We start from the raw sequence: 20,758 nt of genomic DNA on the forward strand, positions 1-20,758 counted from the left end.
ACTGGCTGGGCAGAGGACACGGGCACACCAGCAGCACTACAGGGCTGGCAACCTTCCTCAGCATCGCTGCTTGTGACAGTGAAAGAAACCGAACAGGGAGGAGGAGAGCACACCTCTGGGGCCCGCGAGTCACCCAGGAATCACACGGGATGGAGACTCACCACTGTCCTCCACCCGAGCTACACCACTGCTTACTTAACTTCCACGTTTCCTGAACTGCTTTTCCTCCTCCTCCTCCACTTTGGGAGTTTCATTTTAGAACGCACACAGAAAAGGACATTTTACTAAATTTTTATTGTAAAAACACAGTTCCCCAGGTTTATATAAATAAGCCATATACGTAACATTCAATTAGATTCATTCCATCCTCCAACACTGACAGCTTTAAAAAAAATGAAACAGGCTAAAAGAATGCAAGTCCAAAAAAGACATTGGGTTTCTGATGACCAAGTGATATCTCACATGGAGCCTCCTTCCTCTACCAGCCTCCAAACAAGATGCTGAAAGTACACAGCACTTGCAACACCCCCAAGAACTGACAGGGAGGCATTCGAGCCTTACGAAGAGTTCTCACCCACTCCCCAGGCATCGTCACCAGCCGCCTGTGTTTTCATGCTAGCTCCGCGTGCGGTGGGTGAGAAAGGAGGGGGCAGTTTGCATAGCAACCTCCTACGCCCAGGCAGCTCAGCTGCTGCACCCTGCCAAAAGAAGTGGGGAAGGGCAAGCCGAGTCTGCTTCCCCATGGCTAACACCTCCACGGGCAGCCTGAAGGGAGACCCTTGGCACTGCCAGTTCTGTACGGACATCTTCGAAGGGGGGAAGAAGGCATTCTCGGTGTACAGAGAGAGGAGAGGCAGGTTCTGGTCAGAGCCGTACCACAGGGTAGTGGGGAAGGCAGAGAAGAGAGGACGTAGTGTGGAAGTGGGAGGGAAAAAAAAACCAAAACCCACAGGGCTAGATAGCACCTTTTCTCTTTCGCTTTCCCCTCCCAGCGCTGCCGTACGGCTCTGCAGCGTGTCGTGAGATTACCTACTTCCCACCTCCTTCCTGCTTCGGCTCAAACACCAAGGGAAGAGCCACGGGCAGATGAGAAATCCCACCAGCAAGGACAGGACAGCTTAGCCAGTTTATATGCACGCACGCACCAACTATTTGTATCCCACGGAACTGTTACGTCAGTATGAAAAAAAAACAGTCTTGACGCTTAACTATTAAAAATAAAGCCCCACCTCCAGATTGTACAAAACCTGTCAAGAGAAGGAAGAAATCTCTTGTATGCAGCGAGTCTGGGTCCTGGCCAGATGTCAGGAGCACTTCCAGACGCACACGGCCAGACTGCCACCAAAGAACATGTACAGCAGATTCTTCACCTCGTGAGTGATCTCAAAGCCAAAGCCTTCCCCAATCACCACGTGCCAGGAGGACCCAAATTTCTTGTCCATCATCTCTTTGATCATCTTGGCTGCGCTCTGGATAATGTTAAGAAGGAGAGTGTAAGGTGAGACAGAGCAAGCCGCGAGCTTTGATGCAAACACCCCCCTCGTCTTCTTCTCCCTTTAAAAAAAGACTACTGAAGCCACAGGCAACAGGTATGGCAGCTGCACTGCAGGAACTGGGAGCTCCCCAGAACTACGCCCCAGGGAAAACAGGTCTCCCTGTTTTCAGCAGCCCCTGACACAGCAGCTAGGAGAAATTAAAGAGCTGCATCTCGCAACCACTGCTCTTGTTCACGCAGTCTGAAGCAAGAGCTCTCATTTAGGTGCTGATGGAGTTATGCTGGGTGCAGCGAGCGTGAGAGGAGATTCAGGTCACTAAGCTGCGGCTATTTTTACAGGAGTCCATTTTTTTTCTTCCAGCTAATTACTAAAACACTGAAACTAGGCTGACTTTTAGAAGGCTCGCTTCTCCCAGATCACACCCTGCTTGATCTAAAAAAGGAGAAAAGAAAATTTTAGTGACATGCGGTGTCTGAGGCAGGACGGGACAGAAGGAATCTCTCACTTCATAGCTCTGCCTTGCTGCAGCACAAACCTGCTGCAAGCAGTCTGTGCCCTGCCCACGGAGCAAGGTGTGTTCTCCTTTATCTTTGGCTCTCAGAGTTAAGGGCAACCTTCCAAAGATCGTAACTTCCACATCACCCCCCCGTTTACATGGTCTCAGTAATTTCATTCAGGGGGCTGAAAGCCAAGAGGGAAGACTCGACAGACTATACCTAAAGGTTCAAAGACTTTCATGTGCTCACCCCCAAAACAAGAGTCTCTTCCCCACTCTGGTGGGGACAACCTTGCTCAACCCCGAAGAACAGACAGGAAGGGCCCATCTCCACACAGTTCTGAACCAAGCCCTCAGGACACACGCATTTTATGAGCAGAGTGGAAGCATGTCACAGGCAAGGGAGGACCAGGAAAGAGGTCAGGTTTGGGAGGCAGCATCACTACTAATCTCTGCTTCCTGCATGAAAGCAAAGTACTACTACAGATCTTGCTGACAAAGGGAACCGAATCTGAGATCTAGCCAAGCTCTTTGCCACCTTCTGCCCTTGCTCTGTGCCAAAGGAGAGGAATGGGATGTCAGGATCTGTCCCACTCTGTCCCACACCCCTAGGCCCACTCCTGCAGGTTCCCCAAGCCGCAGTAACTGAAGCCTGGCCATTTCGGGATTTGGCTAGTACCTCGTTGTTGGTAGCATATTTCTCACACGCCGTGACACACAGCTCCATGGCTTCCACACGCATCTCCTCCGGCATGTCTGTGTGCTGGAAAGAGCAAACAAGCAAGAGAAACTAAGCAGAAGAAAAGCTAGACACAGGACAACAGTAAGTAGCCCTTACTTTGCCCAGGCTATAGTGGGGGCCTAGTCTGCTGAGCATGGGCAAAAGTCCCTGTGACTTCTAATGCTTGCTTCAAGGTGGGGGGGCATCACCAGCAACAAGGGCTTTTCAGTACACCGAGCATTTCCACCGTTTCAGACAATGGTAAATATGAAAATGGCTCACTGCATTACAGCTGACCCCTTGACTCCAGCCAGTGCAGAATTCTTCTCTACCTAGCATTAAGGCTAGCGTTAAAGTAAACACCACAACTTAAGGGAGGAGATAAATACATTTGTCAGTTTTTTTGTTACAAGATGAAGGGAAAGCGTGCTAATACTGCTCCAACCACAGTCCTTAATTATAGTTATAAGCATAACAGAGAAGTCTAAATTACACAGCCTTTTCTTCCACTGCTGATATCTGGCTTGGCTAGCAAGATCTTTCACTCCAGCTCCTCTAGGAAAAAAAAAAAATGAAGCTGTATCCAGAACACAGGAGAGGGCTCCAATCTATCAGACAGATCACTCTGACCCAGGCTTCCGCTGGCCGATGGTGGGAACAATGGTGCATGTTCTCACAACAGCTACTCAGTGGGAGAAAATTTAGTTTGGAAAGTTGGTAAGAATGAAGGTAGAATTTCATATCTACAATGTTGGCAGATGCATAAACCATCCCTCTTCTTACCCTAATCAGCGGAAAGCTGTGAAGTCTTTTGTAATCAGCCTCCTCCTTTTTCCCCTCCCCAGTGTCTGCCATTGTCCTTCCACAGTGACCCCAGGAATGGGCGGAGTGGCTGTCTGGAGCTCAGCAAGGTGCTATGGCATAGACAGCTGAGAGGAACGTGGCTCTGAGGACACGGGCAGCGCAGCTTCAGCAGGAGGGGAAACTTCTCTCCGCGGAGGATGCTGCTTGAACAAAAACAAACACAGGAAAGAGGAAGAATGCTTTGAATTAAAATGAAACACCAAGTTATTACAAGAATATTGTCCCATCTCAGTTACTTACTGTTTCTCAGTACCATCTACACATGACACGCACTTAGAGAGCTGTCTTACAGACCATTAACGCAAACAAATTTTAAAAATGTATAATTTTCCATAAACGAGGCTTCAAGAGCACAGCTGTTCCCAGAAGGGCCAATCCAGCTTGAGGGAAGAGCCAAATCAGGGTATTGCTTCCTACAAGGGATGGGGGAACAACACCTCAGCTGTTACGTCTATTGATTAATTCCAGAAGGATTTTGCCAGGATGCTATTATCAGCAAGGGTTTCAAACTGCACATGAAAAGCAAAGGGTAACAGTATTTTAGGAGCCTGCTCAGCGTACATGTCCAGACAGAGATGCTTAACAGGAACATCTTGGTCTGTTTTGGGGCACTTGCTCCTCACACCCCCGAGCTGGGGAAGGCCCTATAGGAAAGCACTGGACCATGCCTCTGGTCCTAATTACCAACCGGCTTCTACGTGGGCAACACCAAGGCACAGCACTGGCAGATTCAGAATGTTTCACCGTGGTCTACCCTCTGCTTCGCTCACCCAGAACAAAGCACCTTCCTCTCCCACCCACAGGAAGCAAGGGTGACTCCATATTAAAGGGAAAACAAAACAAACATGGTGCCAGGCAACACCACACAGACGAAGCGTTTATGCTGAGCATGTAGAGATGCTGGCTAAAGCCCCAAGTCCAACAGGCTACCAGCCATCACTCAAGTGACAGCACGACCTATAGATATCTCCACCACAAGCTCCACAGGACAAAACCACGGCCCGGCTGGCACCAGCCTCCCTGCAGCGGGGCAAACCCCGGGAGCCACTTCAACACCCAGCTTCCCCCCCAAGACGTGCCCAGGGCCATGGACCGGGCCCGGAAAGGCACATCACAGCCCAGCTGCGGGAGATGGAGTGGCCGGGATCGGAGCCACCGGGGCGGGAGGACACACGGCATGGAGGAGCACCCCCCCCCCCCAGTCCCGGCCAAGGAGTGCGGGCCTGGGGGCACCCGGTCCGAGCAGGCCGCACACCCGAAGCAGCCCCCCTCCCGCCGGCCCACCGCCCTCAGCCCCGCGGGGCGGAAGGGAAGGGCTCGGCCAGCAGCCCCGGGGGGGAGCAGGGGAGAAGGAAGCGGGGACGCACCGGGTGCGACCTCACCTCCGCAGCCCGCACCGCCGCCCCAGCGCCCGTTGCTAAGGAAGAACAACGCTTGTCATAGCAACCGGCGCAGGAAGTCCCGCCCACTTCGCCTTCCATTGGACACGAGCGCGCGGCCGGGCGTGCCTGATTGGCAGCCTGCTGTGCCGGTCATCGCGCGGGGGCTTGGGGCGGCGGCCTGGTACCTGGAGGCCTAATGTTTTTCTGGCTTAAAACCCCTTTGGGGCTGGGTTCTGCTTTGTGTTGTAAACAACAGGGACAAATGCTGGAGCGGTTTGGGGCGATTCGGGGGGGTTTTAGTGTGTTTTCGTTGTATGGGAGGGGCGGGCTCTCACGGCCGCCCGTTGATGCAGCTGGAGAGAAGGAGAAAATGGCCCCGGGAGGGTGAGGGCGGGTCAGGAGGTTGCGAGCAGCTCCCGTCACACCAACTCCGTCTCGCCCTCCACGGCCTTTTCATTTGCGATGTCCGGTTGAGGTTTGCCTTGTCTCTGCTCTCTGTTTGAGCTCTTCCTTATCTCCGCCTCGGCATCCCGCTGGCCAAACGCTGGTTGCTTCTAAACCAGGGCTTACAACAGTTCCCTGGGGGTTTTACTTGCCTGAAATTAATACAGATGGAGAAGCATCAAGCTCCAGGATGATACTGAGGGGGAAGTCTTCTCCTGCGCAAAACTCCGGCTGCTGGGCGTGATGCCGCAGTTTCTGCCCAGGCCCATCCTTGTCTCACAGGGTGCCTTGTGGACAAGACCTTCCGCGTGGTCTGGCTGGCGTATATCTGAGCCCTGGTCAGTCCTGGCTGGCTGCTGAAAGAAGAATGGCTGTCCAGCTGTCTGAGAAGGGAAAGAGCGGGGGAGGTACAAGCCGGGCCCTCTCCTGCCCCTGCCAGCTCCGGAAGAAGTCCTCTTCCCTCGCCATAATCTCCCATAGCTGTAGGGAGGATGCTTGTTGCCTCTTTCGCTGGCGTAACAGCGAATCAGACCTCCTGGCTGTCCTTTGCCTGACAAAGCAGTGGTGGAGGCAGCAGAGCCATCTCTGGGCTCAGGAAGACAACGCTGCAGTGATTGTTCATCTTTCCCTTTGCTTTTGCTGCCAGTGGTGACAGAAATGAAGCTCTGCCTCCTGTCCCCCTCGTTATCTTACTGCTCCTACCTCCTGAGCCTATTCCTTCTCCTTCCTCCTTTCGGCAAGCATCGGCCTCTTGCAACGAGGCAGGCGCAGAGCTAAAATTGTCGAGAGACAGATAAAAGCTGGCAGATCATATTTTTTTTTTTTCCTTTCTTTTCAAGGGAGATAATTAGGAATAGAACCTCTGCGAGGAAGAGGATCTTTCCGTCATCATTACTTTATCTCCAGGCAGCTACTCTAATCTCTCCAGGGACGTAGCGCTTTCAAGCATCGTATTCTTGCTGTGGTTTTTTAAATGCTTTAATCCCTGTGTAGTTCACCCACTTTTGCTACTAAGCAGCAAGTCGGCGCGAGCTGGTGTGTTTGTGTGTGTGTGCCTCTGTTCGTGTGGCTGGTGGCGGGGAGCGCGCATGCGTGCGTGACTCTGGCTTCAATTAAATGTGCTTTGGTTTTGATCAGCGTATCCCCAGGGAGTGTTTCCCTCGGGGAAATGCTGGGACAGATTGTAAGGATTATTCAACAGCGGCTCCGAGGTGAAAAGCTAAGGAAAAATGGCCAGACCTAAAACTGCAGAGGGTCCAAAGATAGGAACGCCATGGTTTTTGTGATTGTGGTGGCTGATGGAGTGGGGCTGCAGGGTAGAGGTGCAGCCTCTCCTTCCCCTGAGGAAGGAGAGCATCCCGCTGGCCTGGCCACATTTGCTATGGCTTAGCAAAGCGTGGGCGGTTCGTTTCTGGACCCTCAAGCTCCAGGTTTCCGTGGGCTGCCTCTCTACAGCACCTCAAGCCAGACAGAGCCTTGTTGGGCCACCACAGGTCATGTACTGGTCCCTTAGCTGCTAGCGCAAAAGGCAGCCGTATGGCTGGCGTCACATTACCTGGCCTTTAGTTTCCATACCGAGCGACCAGCTGCCCATCTGTAGGCGAAGGCAAGTCCAGAGCAAGGGTCTGATCCACACCTCTGGGTCCGTAAGGAGCTGTGATCGTTGCTCTGCTCTGGCTGGTCCTTTCTTATTCACCACCGGTCACAAGTGGAAACTCACTCAATCCTTTGTCTGTGGCAGTCACAGTGAAATGCATTAAAACAAAGATGTGCCGTTTGCCACACGACGTTAGATTGTGTTGTACTGCTTAGCTGAGAAATGTAACCACCAACTGCAAAATATACGCGTATATATACTGCCGACTCTTAGCCGTCTCCATCGCTCACGGTAGGAGAGCGGACGGCAGGCTGACTCTTCGTCAGGCAGAGGGCACCTACAGACTCTCTTTTCTTGTCTGCTTCTGGCCAGGTTTTGGGAGCTCCCCATCGTCCCTGTGGGCACAGGCCCTGCCGTGTCCCGTTTCCTCTCTGCGATAAAGCAGGGGGTCAGAGATTGCTGTCCGGCCTGTCGGCCGCAGCCCAGGGACGGCACCGCCTCGGGCAGTACCAAAGGACCTGGGCTGGGGATGCGGGGCATGCTGAGGTGGGTAAGACGGTCGCAGCTTTCCGGAGGAAGAAGGAGTGCTCAGGCAGCCCAGGGGGGGATGCTAAAGCCAAATTTTGCTGGGATCAGACCCGCCGCACTGTGTTCAGCTCAGGGAAGGCAACACTAGTGCACAGGAATGGGTGGCAGCTGAAAGCAGCCCAGCTCCTCTGCTCCGAAGGAGAGAGCAACCTGCTTTGGGACAGCCGGATCCCTTGGTCTGCTGGGCAAGGCGGTGCCCTTAACTACTACCTCTAGTAGCGGCTGCTGCCTGTAGTAATGTCTGCTGCCGCAGCACTTGCAGCCGTTCCTGTGCCAGCAGCTCTGGAAGCACGGCGTGTTCCCCGTGCAAGCGCCGCACGAGCCTTAATGAGCCTTCCTGGCTCCGGGAGAGAGCGGAGGAGGCTCCCGGCAGGACGGAGAGGCTCAAGGAGGCAATTAAGGCAGCCACCCCCCGCCATTGCTAGGGCAGCACAGGTAACGGGGGCTTCGGAAGCATCGCCGCCTGGGGACAAAGTGTGGGCTGGCTTGACCTGGTTTGAGAGGACCGGGAGGTTGACGTGCCACAGGGAGCTGCGACCTGCGAGCACAAAGACGGTGCTGCGGGTGTTGGGAAGCATGGGAGCTCCCCGAGGCGGGGGTCCCAGGGCTGCCCATGTCCCCAGGGAGGCAGAGCCTGCACCTCTGGCAGCTTGTTTTCCAACCAGCTGCCCTTAGAGAGACGCGGGTCTTCTCCTGAGTGCTCCTGGTTAATTTAGAAGCAAGCAATACGCGTGAGTCGTCGTAATTGCTCCTTCCAGCCAGCACCGCCATTGATTTGTTGTCTCCTCCACCTTTTAAGCCCTGTCACAGGTTTGCAGCTCTTGCAAGGCTCGGCTCACCAAAAATAAATGGTCCCTTCTTGCTCTCCTCGTCCCCATGTGGGTGGGAAGCCGCCACCGCTTCCCGCAGAGAGCCAGGGCAGGATGGAAATCAAATATTTATTCCTACTCATGATTTTCTGTCTCCCAACCAGTTTCTAATCTCTCTGTAATGCCTCTGGCTCTTGAAGAGCCTTATACGGAGGCATTTGCCGTAAGCTTTTAAAATGTCTGGATAAATTACATCAAGTTTTCCCGTGTTCCCCGCCCCAGTCTGCCCAACTGGCTGTGACCCTCGGGGCTGAGGGGAAGTCACTCTGCAGAAGCTGTGCCGCTGGGCTCCCCGGTTTCTCCCGTCCTAGCAGTGACGGATCCACGCATCCCGGGGACATGGCTGGGGTTGGGATCGCGCCAGCATCATCTGGGGGGGAGGCAGAGGGCAGCGCTGAAGTCCTTGCCTGAGCATCTCCTGCTGTCCCCTGTGTTCCTGCTTTTCCGAGGGGAGTTCACACAGATTTCGGCGTGGGATGGGTTTCTGAGCTCCGGAGGAACAGGTTTTGTGCCAATAGCCTACACCAGCAGCCAGGATGTTTCCATCCTTGTTCAGCCTCCCGCATGTCTTCTGCCTTGGCCAGCAGCCCCAAAAGTCCCCTTGCAGGGTTCCTGCATTTTTATAGGAGGGTCTTCTGGACCAGCACACCCCCAATTTTACCTCCTCCTAAGTCTGGGACCCCAGCAATGGTTTTGGACATTTCCTCCTCCAAAAGGTGTCATCCTTCCTAATTATGCTGGTGTTATTTGGGCGCACAAGGTCACCTGTTGAACCCTCTCCTGCTAGTGATGGGGTTGAACCTCCAGCTCAGCAAAGCCTTTAACCGTATGCTTCAGCTGAAGTATATACTCGGAGTTATTTTTTTTTAATCAAACAAAAACCCCTGAAGTTTGAGGACACGTGCTGAAGGGCTGAAGGTGAGAGCCCCAGACTTTGTTTTATGGCATTAAACACCCTCCAGAAGGAGCAGCGGGAGCCGTGGGGACGGTTCTGGCTCAGTGAGGAGACCCTACCAGCAGCGGCAGGGCCCTGGAGAAAGCTGGCTCCTCTGACTTTATGCTCTGGTTTCCCCAAATATCGGTGAGCTTGTGGCTTTCCTAGGAGGGACGGGACCCACTGAGTGGCAAAAGCATCATGCAGACCTGGCCACAGGTTGCTCTAACATAGGCAGCTCCAAGAGCTGTGCCGAGGGTGAACCAGCTCGTGCCTAGCTAGGTCAGGAACTCATTACTAGTACTTAACTAGATTTATACTCCACATGAGCTCCTCGCCGTCACGGTCTGACCTGGAGGCCATGATTTCCCGCTGGTTTCTGCTTCCCCGTTGTCAGGATGGGGGGTCCTCCTCCGTGGAGAGGTGCTTCCCCCAGCATCAGCATCTACCCTGTGCTGCTCCACAACTGGGTAGATGAGAGGTGCCCAAACTGTGACACCCTTCCCCGGGGCAACAATTCCCAGACGCTTGTGGTGATATTTCTGTAACGCCAGCCACGCAGCTGCAGGTCATCTGGCTCCCTCCGGGGATGCCACCCAAGCCAGGACACCTCGGCTTGGACTGGCTGGTCCCCTCCATCCCCTGCAGTGACCTTGCACCCCACGAGAGAAACAGAAACAGAACAGAAAACGCCACATTTATTTTCCACAATCAGCTTTACAAAAGAAACATCCCAACACGGGCGCGTGTCGGGGGCCCCTTTCACGAACGTGCATTAGAGAAAGCGAGCGAGGAAGAGGGGGCAGCTTGGTGGGGTGTGCGAAGGTCACAGTGTTTCCCACTTGGCACGAGGGCTGTGCCCTGTTCCCACCGTGTCCCCCCCGGCAGGCCGAGCCGCCCCACCGCTGGCGGGGACCCCACGGGGAGGGACACGGGGCAGAGGGGCTGTCCCCTCTGCCCACTTTGCCTCCCCCGGGCTGGGGGGCAGCCGTCGCTGAAAGCACAAAGTGGGACGTGGGGTGGGGGGGGGCACTGGAAGCTGGACACAGCATGAAGCAACCATGAGACCCCCAAAATAACCCCCCCGCCTCTCCAGGCACACACACACACTCACGTATCAAGGTGTTGGTGACCACACGGCGTGGAAACAGCATATTCTCAGGCACTCCACAGGGAACATACCAGCCCACCCCATCATCCTCCCACCCCTCTTCCTCCCCAGCTCCCCTGGCAGGGACCCCAGGCAGAGGTGAGGGCAGCAACTCCATTCAGTGCCCAAAAGGCTGGGGGATGGATGCCAGGGGTCCTCCGGCCACCACCATCCTCTGTCTCGTTTTTTTTCTTGCTTTCGTTCCTTTTGATGGCAGTGCTGCGTTCCCTCCTCCTCGGCCGGGGCTGGGGGCAGATGCCTTGCCCCCTTCCCCCTGTTCTCTCGGTGCCCAGCTGACCCCCCGGCTGGGGGACTCCCGCTCTGCTTCCCTCTGCCTCAGCACCTGGACTCCCCTTTGGCAGTGGAGGCAGGAGAAGGGGTGCAGAGGGGGGGACGCCGCACCGCCGACCCTCCGCCATGCTCCCTCGGCCTCCCCGGGGCCGCGCTTGAAAAACCAGGGGGGCAGGGGACGAGGGGATGGGGCCGGAGGGGAAGATGCTCCCAGCCGAGCCTTTGGGCTCATGTGGAGTACAGGCTCACAAATCCAGACAGCGAGGAGCTAGAAATAAATAAGGAAAGGGGATATGCTCGAGGTGTGCCCACACGCCTGCAGCCCACCGAGGCTGGACCCCGCCTGGGGCAGATGGAGGTCTCCTTCCCACTCTCTGCTGGGGCCGACAAGGCAGGGACCCTCGCCATCCCGGAGACACCTGCAGGTATGGCGAGGTCCTCCCGAAACAGAAACGGGGCAAGGCGAGACCCGGGGGCAGACGTGCCGGGAGGGGGGACAAGACATGCCACCGGTGCAGGGGCAAGCGGTAGGCTGCTAGGCCCCCCCCCCTCCTCCTGGGACACCGGCACGGGAGGCTCGAGCGTCACCCCAGCAAAGCTCGGTGGTCTGGGAGGGGAGAAAGGGGCTCCTTGCCTCGGGGCTGCCACCGGGCTCCTTGGCACTGGGGAGGGGGTGAGGGGAGGGCTCACGCCTTCCTCCCTTCCTCGCAGGCGGTGAAGCCCGCCTTGCCGGCGCCCCCAAAGACCTCCACCGCCTGGTCGTCCCACTGGATCACGTTGCCTTGGAGGTGGGAGGTGCAGTTGGCCAAGCCCAGGATCTCCGCCGGCGCCAGCATGTGGTCCCACACGCCGAACTGTGCCAGCTCCCCCACGAAGGCCTGCGTGGCGTCAAAGCGGCCGCCCAGTGTGTCCTGGGAAAGAGTGGGAGCGGTGGTGGGACAGGGATGGGGATGGGAGAAGGGACACGCATCCAGCGGGCAAACAGGGCGGGGAGCAGAGGGAGAGGTTTGGGTGGAAGCGGAACAAGATGTCCAATGGCAAGGGAGGGAAGGGATGGATGTGTGGGAGACACGCAAGAAGACAAAGAGGGGAGAAAATGGGGGACAGAGGGATGGAGAGAGGGAAGAGAAGACAGTGAGCTCACGTGGCCCGCCCACAGTTCGGACGAGCGGGCAGGAGAGCCCCTTGCCCTTGCCCCATCCTGGGGCTGCCCCACCGGCTGGCTTCACACCGGAGTGATGCAAACCGGCGGCTCTCGGTGTCGGGCCGGCACGTACCTGCTCCTGACCCAGGATGATGATGCCCTGGGGCTTGATGGCATGCCAGGAGGCCAGGTTCTCGCCAGCAGCCCGCTGTTCACCGTCCTGGTATGCCGACCACTTGCCGTCCCGGGTGGTCCATGCCACGCAGACGTGGTGCCAGGCCTTGTCCTTCAGGCTCAGCGGCAGCTGAGCAACCTTCGCGAGAAGAACAAGAGCCCAGCACTCAGCGGGACTGCCAGAGGACCCTGGTGTCCCCCAGCCCCTCTCAGAGCAAGCGGCGCACCCCACACTGCTTCTCCCTCTCAAAACCCACCCTGGCGAGCCGTCCTCCCCATCCTCCTCATCATTCCGCCTCCCCCCTCCACCCCAGGCCCCTTCCTCCCAGCTCCTCCACCCCGGCTCCCCCAGGAGCGTCATTTCCCAGGAGGGGTGAAGCACAGGAGATGACAGCAGGGCCTCCCTCCCATCCCCACTGCGGCTGGACTGACCTTGTCATTGATGAGCAGCTCCAGGGGGTTGGTGCCCCACTCCAGCAGCACGATCTCGTTGGCTTGGCTTGGGACAGAGTAGGAGAAAGGGGTGCCAAGCCCCGCCAGGGCCTTGGACTTCAGCCACATGCAGATGGTGAAGGCATAGAGCTCCGGCAAGCTCTTCTTCATGCGGGCATACATGTAGTTGTTCTGCACTGGGATGGTCACCTTGAAGGCGTCGGGAGGGCTGTAGCCTGGTGGTCCTGCATGCCGAGGGTGGGGAGGACAGAGGAGGGTCAGCACCCATTGCTGGGATGAGGGTGGCTTGTCCCAGGACTCACCCCCCACCCCCTCCATCCCCGTCGGGCAGGACTCACCGTGCTCCAGCTCCTTCACCCGGTTCTGGAGGGAGTTGAGCTCCTTCTCGATGTCGTGCTGCTGCTGGCTGCGGTCGGTGCTGGTGGCCTGGCGCTCCTTCTGCAGGGTCAGGATCTTGGAGAGGAGCTGCTCCTCCAGCTGCTCCATCTTGGTGTGGAGGGCATCACGGGCAAGGGCCGGGGTGGTGGGTGCCGAGCCATTGGTGCGGGCTGGCAGCTCCTGCTGCACTCGGCGACAGAGGGGAAAGGAGGGAGAAAAGAGAAAAGTCAGCGCAGTGTCACCATGAGGGGTTAAATAAGGACATGCCCAGCCCGCACCACCCCAGGGACTGCTGCGACCACAACCCCCACATCCACACTGGGGTCTTCTCCAAGAGCCTCCAGCTGACTTTGTACCTCCCCTCTCAGAGCCTCTATTGAGTTTGTTACTGTGAAACGAACCTTGGCTGCTCTTCATGGCTTTCCACCGCTTCAGAGACAGAGCAAGGACGGGACGCACGGGCTCTCAGGTCATCCCTTTGCTCTGCTCCCACGGGTGGCCTCCCACGAGGAGGAGACAACATGGGAAGGAGCTTGGAGCTCCCCTTCCCCACCGCGCATGGGGCTGCTTTGCCACGGTCAGCACGTTAACATCACTTAACGGGGCCGTAATCCTCTTAGCCCGGCTCAGCTGGCGTGCGGGGGTGCGCGCACCCGTGCCAGGTCAGGCAGGTAGCTCTCCGTAAGCGTAAGCCAGCCTCTCCCAGGCCATTAGAAAGCCACAGAGAAGTGGGGCCACTGGTAGCTCCTTCGGTCCTCGAGACATGACCATCACTCGAGGATGTCAAGCACATCTTGTCCCGCCAGGATTAAAACCCAGATCAAAACTCTTCCCTCAGCTGATCCAAAATCCAGCACCTGGCAAAGATGCTCCCAACCGCTACTGCACCCTTCAAAGACCCCAGATCCCACCTCGCTGGGAGAGCCCAACCTAGCTAGAAGAAAACCAGGCTGGAAGGGAGAAGGTGGCCCTTGGCCACGCTCCTGGGGTTTCTCTGTAAACAGCAGCCCTCTCTCTTCCCCACATCCTTGGGGCGTTAAGCTCCCTACCATGGGCTTGGAAAGATGACGACCACCTTCTCCATGCTGCCAGACCTTCCTGAAGGTGCCAGAGCGGATGTGGTGGCCCCTGCTTTGGCCTCTGCCAGACCTTTGGTAGAGGCTGAAGCAGGGGCCACCACGGCCGCTCCAGCACCGAGAGGGTTCTGCATGGCTGCTTCAGCCCTGGACATTCGCATGGCTTGTGTTGGTGGGACACAGGGTGATGCCATCCCTGCTGATCAGACAGGTTCCCCCCAGGCCTCAGAGCTGGCCCAGAGAAGGTCACTTCCCTATATCCTGCTTTTCCAGGATGGACAGGACCCAATGATCATGCACAGAAAGATGAAGGGGGGGAATGCCTGCCGATATCACCCCCAATCTTTACTCTCCATCATGAACTACGGAGGGGAGGGGACGGCTGGAGGAAAGCTGGGTTTGGCCGGGCAGGGTGCAGCCTTGGCAGACAGGAACAGCAGGGAGAAGGTAGCAGGGAGAGGAAGTGCGAGAAGGTGGTGGTGGCATGAGCACGAATAGCCCTGCACTGGGCAGGAACACACTCAGGCTGCAAATACGAGGGCAGCTGTGACGCCCTGGGGTCTGGAAAAGCCTCCAGCGGGGTCTGCCGGGACAAACCCACAGGTCTTGTGAGGAAAAACAACGTGGAGAACCAAAACCCAGCAAGAAACGAGAGGCTGTGCAGAGGACATCTGCCAGCCCTGACCAAACGCCAGCTCTCGCTGCCAGCTTGCTCCGGCGGTGCCGGGGATGCTCTTGTGGAGAGCAAAACCTCTTTGGGAAGGGAAAAGCGCCCGGCAAAGTGCATCCTACCTTTGGTCTCCATAAAACAGGGAGGAATTAGCCAAGAGGGAGGGGGCTTTAGTCCTTTTTTGGGGGGACGTCTTGGGGACCCGCCGGTGCAGCCGGCTGAGAAGCAGGAGAGGGATGGTGGGAGAGAAGGAAATGTGAGTGGAAAGGTTAATTCCCATCCTCTCGGCAGGGATAACTCCCACCGGGGCCGCTCGCCCTCGTGTCCGAGCAGAGCTGGCTGTGTTGGCGGGGAGCAGCACGGGTGGGATGAGGGTCACCTTCGCCTCTTTGTCCCCATTCCGTGGGCTCCGAGAGCTTTTCTCATCCCTTCAGCCCGCCTGGCTGTGGCGGAGGCTGGCGCGCTCCCGTCTGCCGCACGCTTTGATTGCTCGAGCTGCGGGTTTGGAGCCTACGTCCCTGCTTTCATGCACGGCTCCATCTGTTAATGACGAAAAAAGAAAAGGCTGGGAGCTTTTGTCATTCTCGCTAGCCCCCGATAGCCTGCCCTACATTATTCAGTAGTGACTGAGCGCTTTTTTTACCTCATCCTTCCTCCTGCTTTTCTCCCTGCTGCTATTTTCTTCCCTCTGTAACTTTTCCCCTTACGGCTTTTTCATTTCTCTGGCTTTGGAGCCTCTCGTCCTGATGCTCCCCTCCGCACGCACACACGCTGTCTCTCCCCTTTTGCTCAATTCCTTCCCCTTTCCTAATTTTTTCCCGCTCCATCCCTCTCTCCAGCTCTCCCCGGCCCCTCCAGCCCGGCAGCCAGGGCAGCAACAGCCGGACTCGTGCAGCCAGCCGAACCATTGCTAACCCCGTGTTCCTCCTGGCAAGGGATGTAGCCGGTACCCTCATCCCACAGAGTTTGGGGGCCACCCCATCGTCCCAGGAGCATCCCAGCAGACACCGTCCCCATCCCTGCAGCCAGACCACGGCCAGACAGGAGACCAGACCTCCCCATCCCACCCATGGCAGCTGGGATGTGCCGGGTGATCCCCCCGATGCTGAGCTGCGCCGCATCCCCTAACCGTCCTCTGCATCTCCGAGCTGTCGCTCGAGCATCTTCATTCCAAATCGAATTATTTGCAAAATTATTAATGCTAGCTGTGCAGCTGTTTTCTACCGACGACCTTTGGAGAGGGGAGAGGAGGGGGAAGCGCCTTCTCCCCGGCTGTTCGGCAGGCACCAGGCTTCCCATCTGCCGCCGTGCAGGCAGCAGGGGAGTGGGCAGCGGGTGCGGGGGAGGCTCGCTCGACGCTTTTTGGCCACCGGAGCCGGCAAAAAAGATTGAAAGATGCCAGGTAATATTAATCACGTTAAATGTCAGCGGCTGGCCGGGGGAGCAGGGAGGGGGAGGCGCGGGACCGGGGCAGCCACGTCGGCGTGCGCTCGCTCAGGCTGTAGCCCTCGGTCGGCAAATTCACATTGATTTACGTAAGGAGATCAGAGCCTCATTTACTAATGCACCAGCAAATCCCCCTCAGCCGCTGGCGTGCAAGTGCCCACCTTAGCTGCTGGGACGGGGTGGGCAGGACCGCAGGACGAAGCCCCTGGGATGATGCCCCTGATGCATCCCAAGGATCACGATGCTGAGCTGGGCGCGCGCACACAGCAGCCCCACTCCCTTCCCTGGACCCAAGAACTCTCCCAGCCTGCCTGCAGCTCCTCCGTGGCCAGCGCCGCGGGATGCTCACTGCTGCAGGATGGCACACCCGCTGCACCGGGGTTTTTCGGACCCGGCCACCTTTTCGGAGCCTTCTGGACCCAGGCAGGAGCTTGGGGGTCATTAAACTCCAGGAGGGACTGCCCGGAGCAGGATGCGAGCAGGGATGCATTGGCCTTTCCCTCCTCCTCCTCACAGGAGGAGAGCTGGCTGCCGATTCCCGTCCCCCTCAGACCTCACTCGGGGCTGTCACGATTCGGGGGTCTCCATCCCCACTCTGCCGGAGGCCACCGGCTCGCTCCCCTTTCCACGCCCTTACCCATGGGTTTCCCACCAGCAGCCAGGTCGCCAGCCACTGCGGCACAGCCGCACGGCGGCTGAGGAGCAAACAGGCTGCTATGGCTCTGCTGAGGCCGGGTCTCCTGTAGGGCCCGCCGGGCTGTCCCCCCCTCCAAGGGATGACGGGGAAGAGCAGGGCGTCTACACCCCGGCACAGCCCAGGGGGCCGCGGCGATTCCCTCCTCCCTCCAAAACCGCTCCGTTTCCATTCGCAGCGGTAATTCAAAGCCTGGAAAAGGAGCATCTGGGCCCCCGGCTCTGCGTGCCAGGATGCACCCGAGCGTACGGACATGAGCACGTGGGGGGAGCAGCGGAGGGACACCCCTCAAAACCGGGCGGAAAAAGCCCAGCCAGGCTGCTGCTCAGGAGGAAAGGACGAGGATGCCTTGGGGGGATTTGGAGGAGGTGAGGGAATCTGTCCCTGCCCGTCCGCGCCGAAATGGCAGCGGGCAAAGAGCAAGTCCGTGGGGGACCTCCCTGCACCGCCTGGGGAAACCCTGCCGCCGCGCCACCAAAATGAAGAATCAAAGGACTTAACAGGTTTTCTCGGCGCATCAATAAATCTCGTTACGCCTTACAGCCGGGGCTGAGAGCGCCCGGATTAGATCAGCGATCTTCCGCCAGCCGCCTCCCTGCAATACCGGGTCCGGAGCCTCCAGCAGTAACCCAAGCTGGCAAACCCACCGGGAGATGCCCTGGGACGTGGCCTTCCCAGGAGGGCCCATGGCATTTCGCGTCATCCCTCTCCAGAGACGAAGTCACTCCAGGCTTTGCCAGCGTTTCCTCTCCTTCCCTCCCTCCTGCTGGGTTTCACCGAGCCCTCGGCGTGCTGGCAGCCACCCCAGGACCGTCCCCATCCAAGTCACCTCAGGACCATCCCCATCCAAGTCACCTCTTGGGGTGACCACCACCTCCCTTTCGGAGAGCTGCCGGGGCTGGGGGTGACCCCATGCCACGGGGCACCCTGGTGGATGGAGCGGTGCAGGCACCTCGCCGTCAAGTTTCGGGGTGTCTGCTCATATAGAGGGGGGGAACAGCAAGGCAGGGAGGGGGGCCGCAGGCAACCACCACTGCGCGGCTGAGGTGTGACCCCTGCATGTCACAGCCAGGGCAGTGGCATCCAGCCCACCTGCGGCACGCTGCCCTATTTCCCGACCCCGCAGGCTCAGCGGGCGGCGGGCTGCTGCGTCTCCCCCGCAGAGCACCCTCGGCACCCTGAAAGGGAACGTTTTTGGTGCCGCACCACTCGGCTTCCCCATGGGCACGTGTGTGTGAGCCTCAACCCAGCATCGCTTCAGGATCCTCGGGCTGCTGCAGCCCTTGCGAGCTTCACCCTCCTCCCACCCCACACCTCCCGCCATGGCCAGGAGCCCCAGGAGAGGGTTTTGGGCAGCTCACGGGTGTTGCTGCCCCTCGGGGAAGGGGGAGAGTGCAACCGGAGACCAGCTGAAGGCCCGACGATCCCTGAGGTTCAAACTGATGTGCCAGGCACCGTCCCACCGTGCATCGCCTGGTCCTCCTGCGCACACAGGTATGCGCGTGCAGGGGCTTAGTCTTCTCCCCCCTTTATTTCTGGGTGAGGATGTCTCCATGCGCATCCCTTAACTTGACTGTGTTGCCCTGCTCACGGGAATTTGTCTCTCTGGAGCTGCAGGAGGGTTTCAGGGCGGCTCTGTCCCTGCCTTTGGCTGCATGGGGCTCCCGGCACCGCGCTCAGCCGGGCTGCGCATCCCCACGCGTGCCTCTGTGTGCGTTGTCTCCGTGCGTGCGCACTGCCCTGGCAGCTCACAGGTGCTGCCTCCGGTCCCCAGCTCTTCCCCTACGCGTGTCCACGTGTTAACTTGCCTTCCATCGTCTTTCTACTCCTCTTTCTGCGATCTTTCTGTCCACATCTCCAACCACTACAATAACGCTCTCTCCCGGTCTCGTTTCTCAGCCTGTGACCTTAGTGTCTCTGAGTTTTCCGCCCATGGCCCGTCACTACTGCACCCACACAGCTGCGGTGAGGGGGGGCAGAAGGGCAAAGGGGAGAGGCACCTCACGGGGTGCTGCCTGTCCCCCCTCCCAGCTCTGCGCTCCAGGGAGGAGTGGAGAGGGCAACAGGGAACCAAGCGGGAAGATGAGGAGGTTGAGGACTCGCAGGAGGCTCCTTGTGGGTGGCTCCGGCCCCCAGCAGACCTCAGAACAAGGCAACCCCCAGAAAAGGTGGGACACCCGGAGCAAACCCCCCAGGGAACGCAGACAGCTCCCCTCCAGCAGCTCTCATGTGCCCAAACTATTGCCCCGGCTGCATCCCGCAAATTCTGCCGAGGCCCATGCGGCTGCCGAGCCCGCATCAGCCCAAACACATTGACACACGCATGCGCCCTGCGGTGGGCCCCATACCGGGCATCGCCGTGGAGCCTTCGGTGCCACCAGCTTGTGTGCGTGCCGGGGATGGGCCCACTGGGCACTCACTGCACGGACGCTGCAGTGGGGACCGCGGGTGCGCGTCCCGAGTGCCAGGAGCCCGGCGCCGCAGCGATGGGCACGGCGAGCGGCTCCGGCTGCCCCCTTCTCCCCAGCTCCTACGCACCGCCCGGGGAAGGGGTGCTGGGTTCGCAGCGGGTGGCACCGCGCTTCGCCCTGCGAGATGTCCTGTTCACAGAATCACAGAATGGTCAGGGTTGGAAGGGACCTCCGTGGGTCATCTAGTCCAACCCCCCTGCCAAAGTAGGGTCACCCAGAGCAGGCTGCACAGGACCTTGTTCGTAGCTGCGGCGGGGTGGGATGGGACGGGATGGGATGGGATCTGCCTTCCCGCTAACAGGCAGGATCTGGCCCTCAGTTGACGACGGAAGCCTTGGCAGATGCTGCGGGGTGGGTGAGGCTGGGGGGGACAGCAGGGCAGCCCTGGCCTCTCAGGACCACCCTGCACGGAGGGAAGAGGGGGAGGGCTGAGGGCGAGCCCCTCACCCTGGGGCAGAGAGCTCGGGGAGAGGAGAACCAACCCCCCCGAAGCCCCGCAAGGGGGGCGAGAGCTGTTTTGGGGTGCAGGTGGCCGCAGTCCCGGGGAACGGTGCCTGCGGAGCATCCCCCCCCCCCCCAAACCCCCCGACCCCCGGGAGCATCCCCCCCCTTCCCCCAACCCCCCGACCCCCGGGAGCATTCCCCCCCCCCAACCCCCGGGAGCATCCCTCGCACCTCGATCCGGTCGATGCGGTCCTGGAGGGCGCGGACGGCCTCCTCCAGCTCCCGCACGGCGGGCGGCTCGGCGGGGGGGTGGCCCATGGTGGCGGGGCGCGGGGCGGCGCGGAGCCCGGCGGCGGCGGCGGGGGGAGCCGGGGGGGGGGGAGTTCCGCAGGCCGCCCTCGCAGCGGCTGAGCTTCCCGGTCAGCTCCCGGATGGTCTCCTGGTCCATGCGGATCCGCTCCTTCTGCTCCAGCGCCGTGCGGCGCAGCTGGGCCGCCGCGCTCCGCAGGGCCAGCAGCTCCTCGGGGCCGGGGCCGGGGCCGGCGGGGGGGCACTCGGCGCTCAGCGGGGTGCAGACGAAGCGGCTGAAGAGCGGCGGGGCCCCCCCGGGGAGGCGCGGCCCGGCGCTGGCCAGAGCCTCGGCGGGGCCGTGCAGCGCTCCCGGCCCGGTGCCGGCGGCGGGCAGGAGGGCGGCGGCGGCCGAGTCATTGTCGGCGGCGGGGGGGGGGGGGCGGCGCGGCCGTGCCGGCCGGGTGGACGCTGGCGATGATGCAGATGATGGCCCCCAGGAAAGCCAGCATGCCCGCCGCCAGCAGCACCGCCAGAAACTTCAGGGTGGCAGCGGCGTGGGGGGCCCGAGCCCGCGGACGGCGAGAAAAGACGGAGCGGGGAGAGGGGGACACAGGCGGAGGGCCCGAAGGGAGCCGGCGGGGAAGGACGCGGCACCAGCAGCGGCACCGGCACCGGGGCCCCGCCG

At 59.3% G+C, this 20,758-nt stretch overlaps 2 protein-coding genes across 3 annotated transcripts; both read right to left on the reverse strand.

Annotated features, from left to right (window-relative positions):
- Window positions 1–316: 316 nt before the first annotated feature.
- On the reverse strand, window positions 317–5,005 carry DNAL4 (dynein axonemal light chain 4). Of its 2 annotated transcripts, none has more exons than XM_075428525.1 (4): window positions 4,960–5,005; window positions 3,497–3,717; window positions 2,672–2,755; window positions 317–1,469 (listed from the first exon to the last, which is right to left on the reverse strand). In XM_075428525.1, the coding sequence occupies exons 2-4, from the start codon at window positions 3,566–3,568 to the stop codon at window positions 1,305–1,307; spliced, it is 321 nt and encodes a 106-aa protein (XP_075284640.1). In that variant the 5' UTR covers window positions 3,569–3,717; window positions 4,960–5,005; the 3' UTR covers window positions 317–1,304. The 2 variants fall into 2 exon arrangements, with proteins under 2 accessions (XP_075284640.1, XP_075284641.1); XM_075428526.1 differs by having other exon boundaries at window positions 4,945–4,989.
- Window positions 5,006–10,071: 5,066 nt separating this feature from the next.
- NPTXR (neuronal pentraxin receptor) lies at window positions 10,072–20,758 on the reverse strand. The gene is given in 7 exon segments (XM_075427646.1): window positions 10,072–11,743; window positions 12,110–12,289; window positions 12,583–12,827; window positions 12,942–13,164; window positions 20,014–20,158; window positions 20,160–20,512; window positions 20,514–20,758. Coding segments are annotated over 7 exon segments (1,440 nt in total). The 5' UTR covers window positions 20,583–20,758; the 3' UTR covers window positions 10,072–11,518.

The sequence above is a fragment of the Opisthocomus hoazin genome, chromosome 8 (genome assembly GCF_030867145.1).
Source record: "Opisthocomus hoazin isolate bOpiHoa1 chromosome 8, bOpiHoa1.hap1, whole genome shotgun sequence".
NCBI lineage: Eukaryota > Metazoa > Chordata > Aves > Opisthocomiformes > Opisthocomidae > Opisthocomus > Opisthocomus hoazin.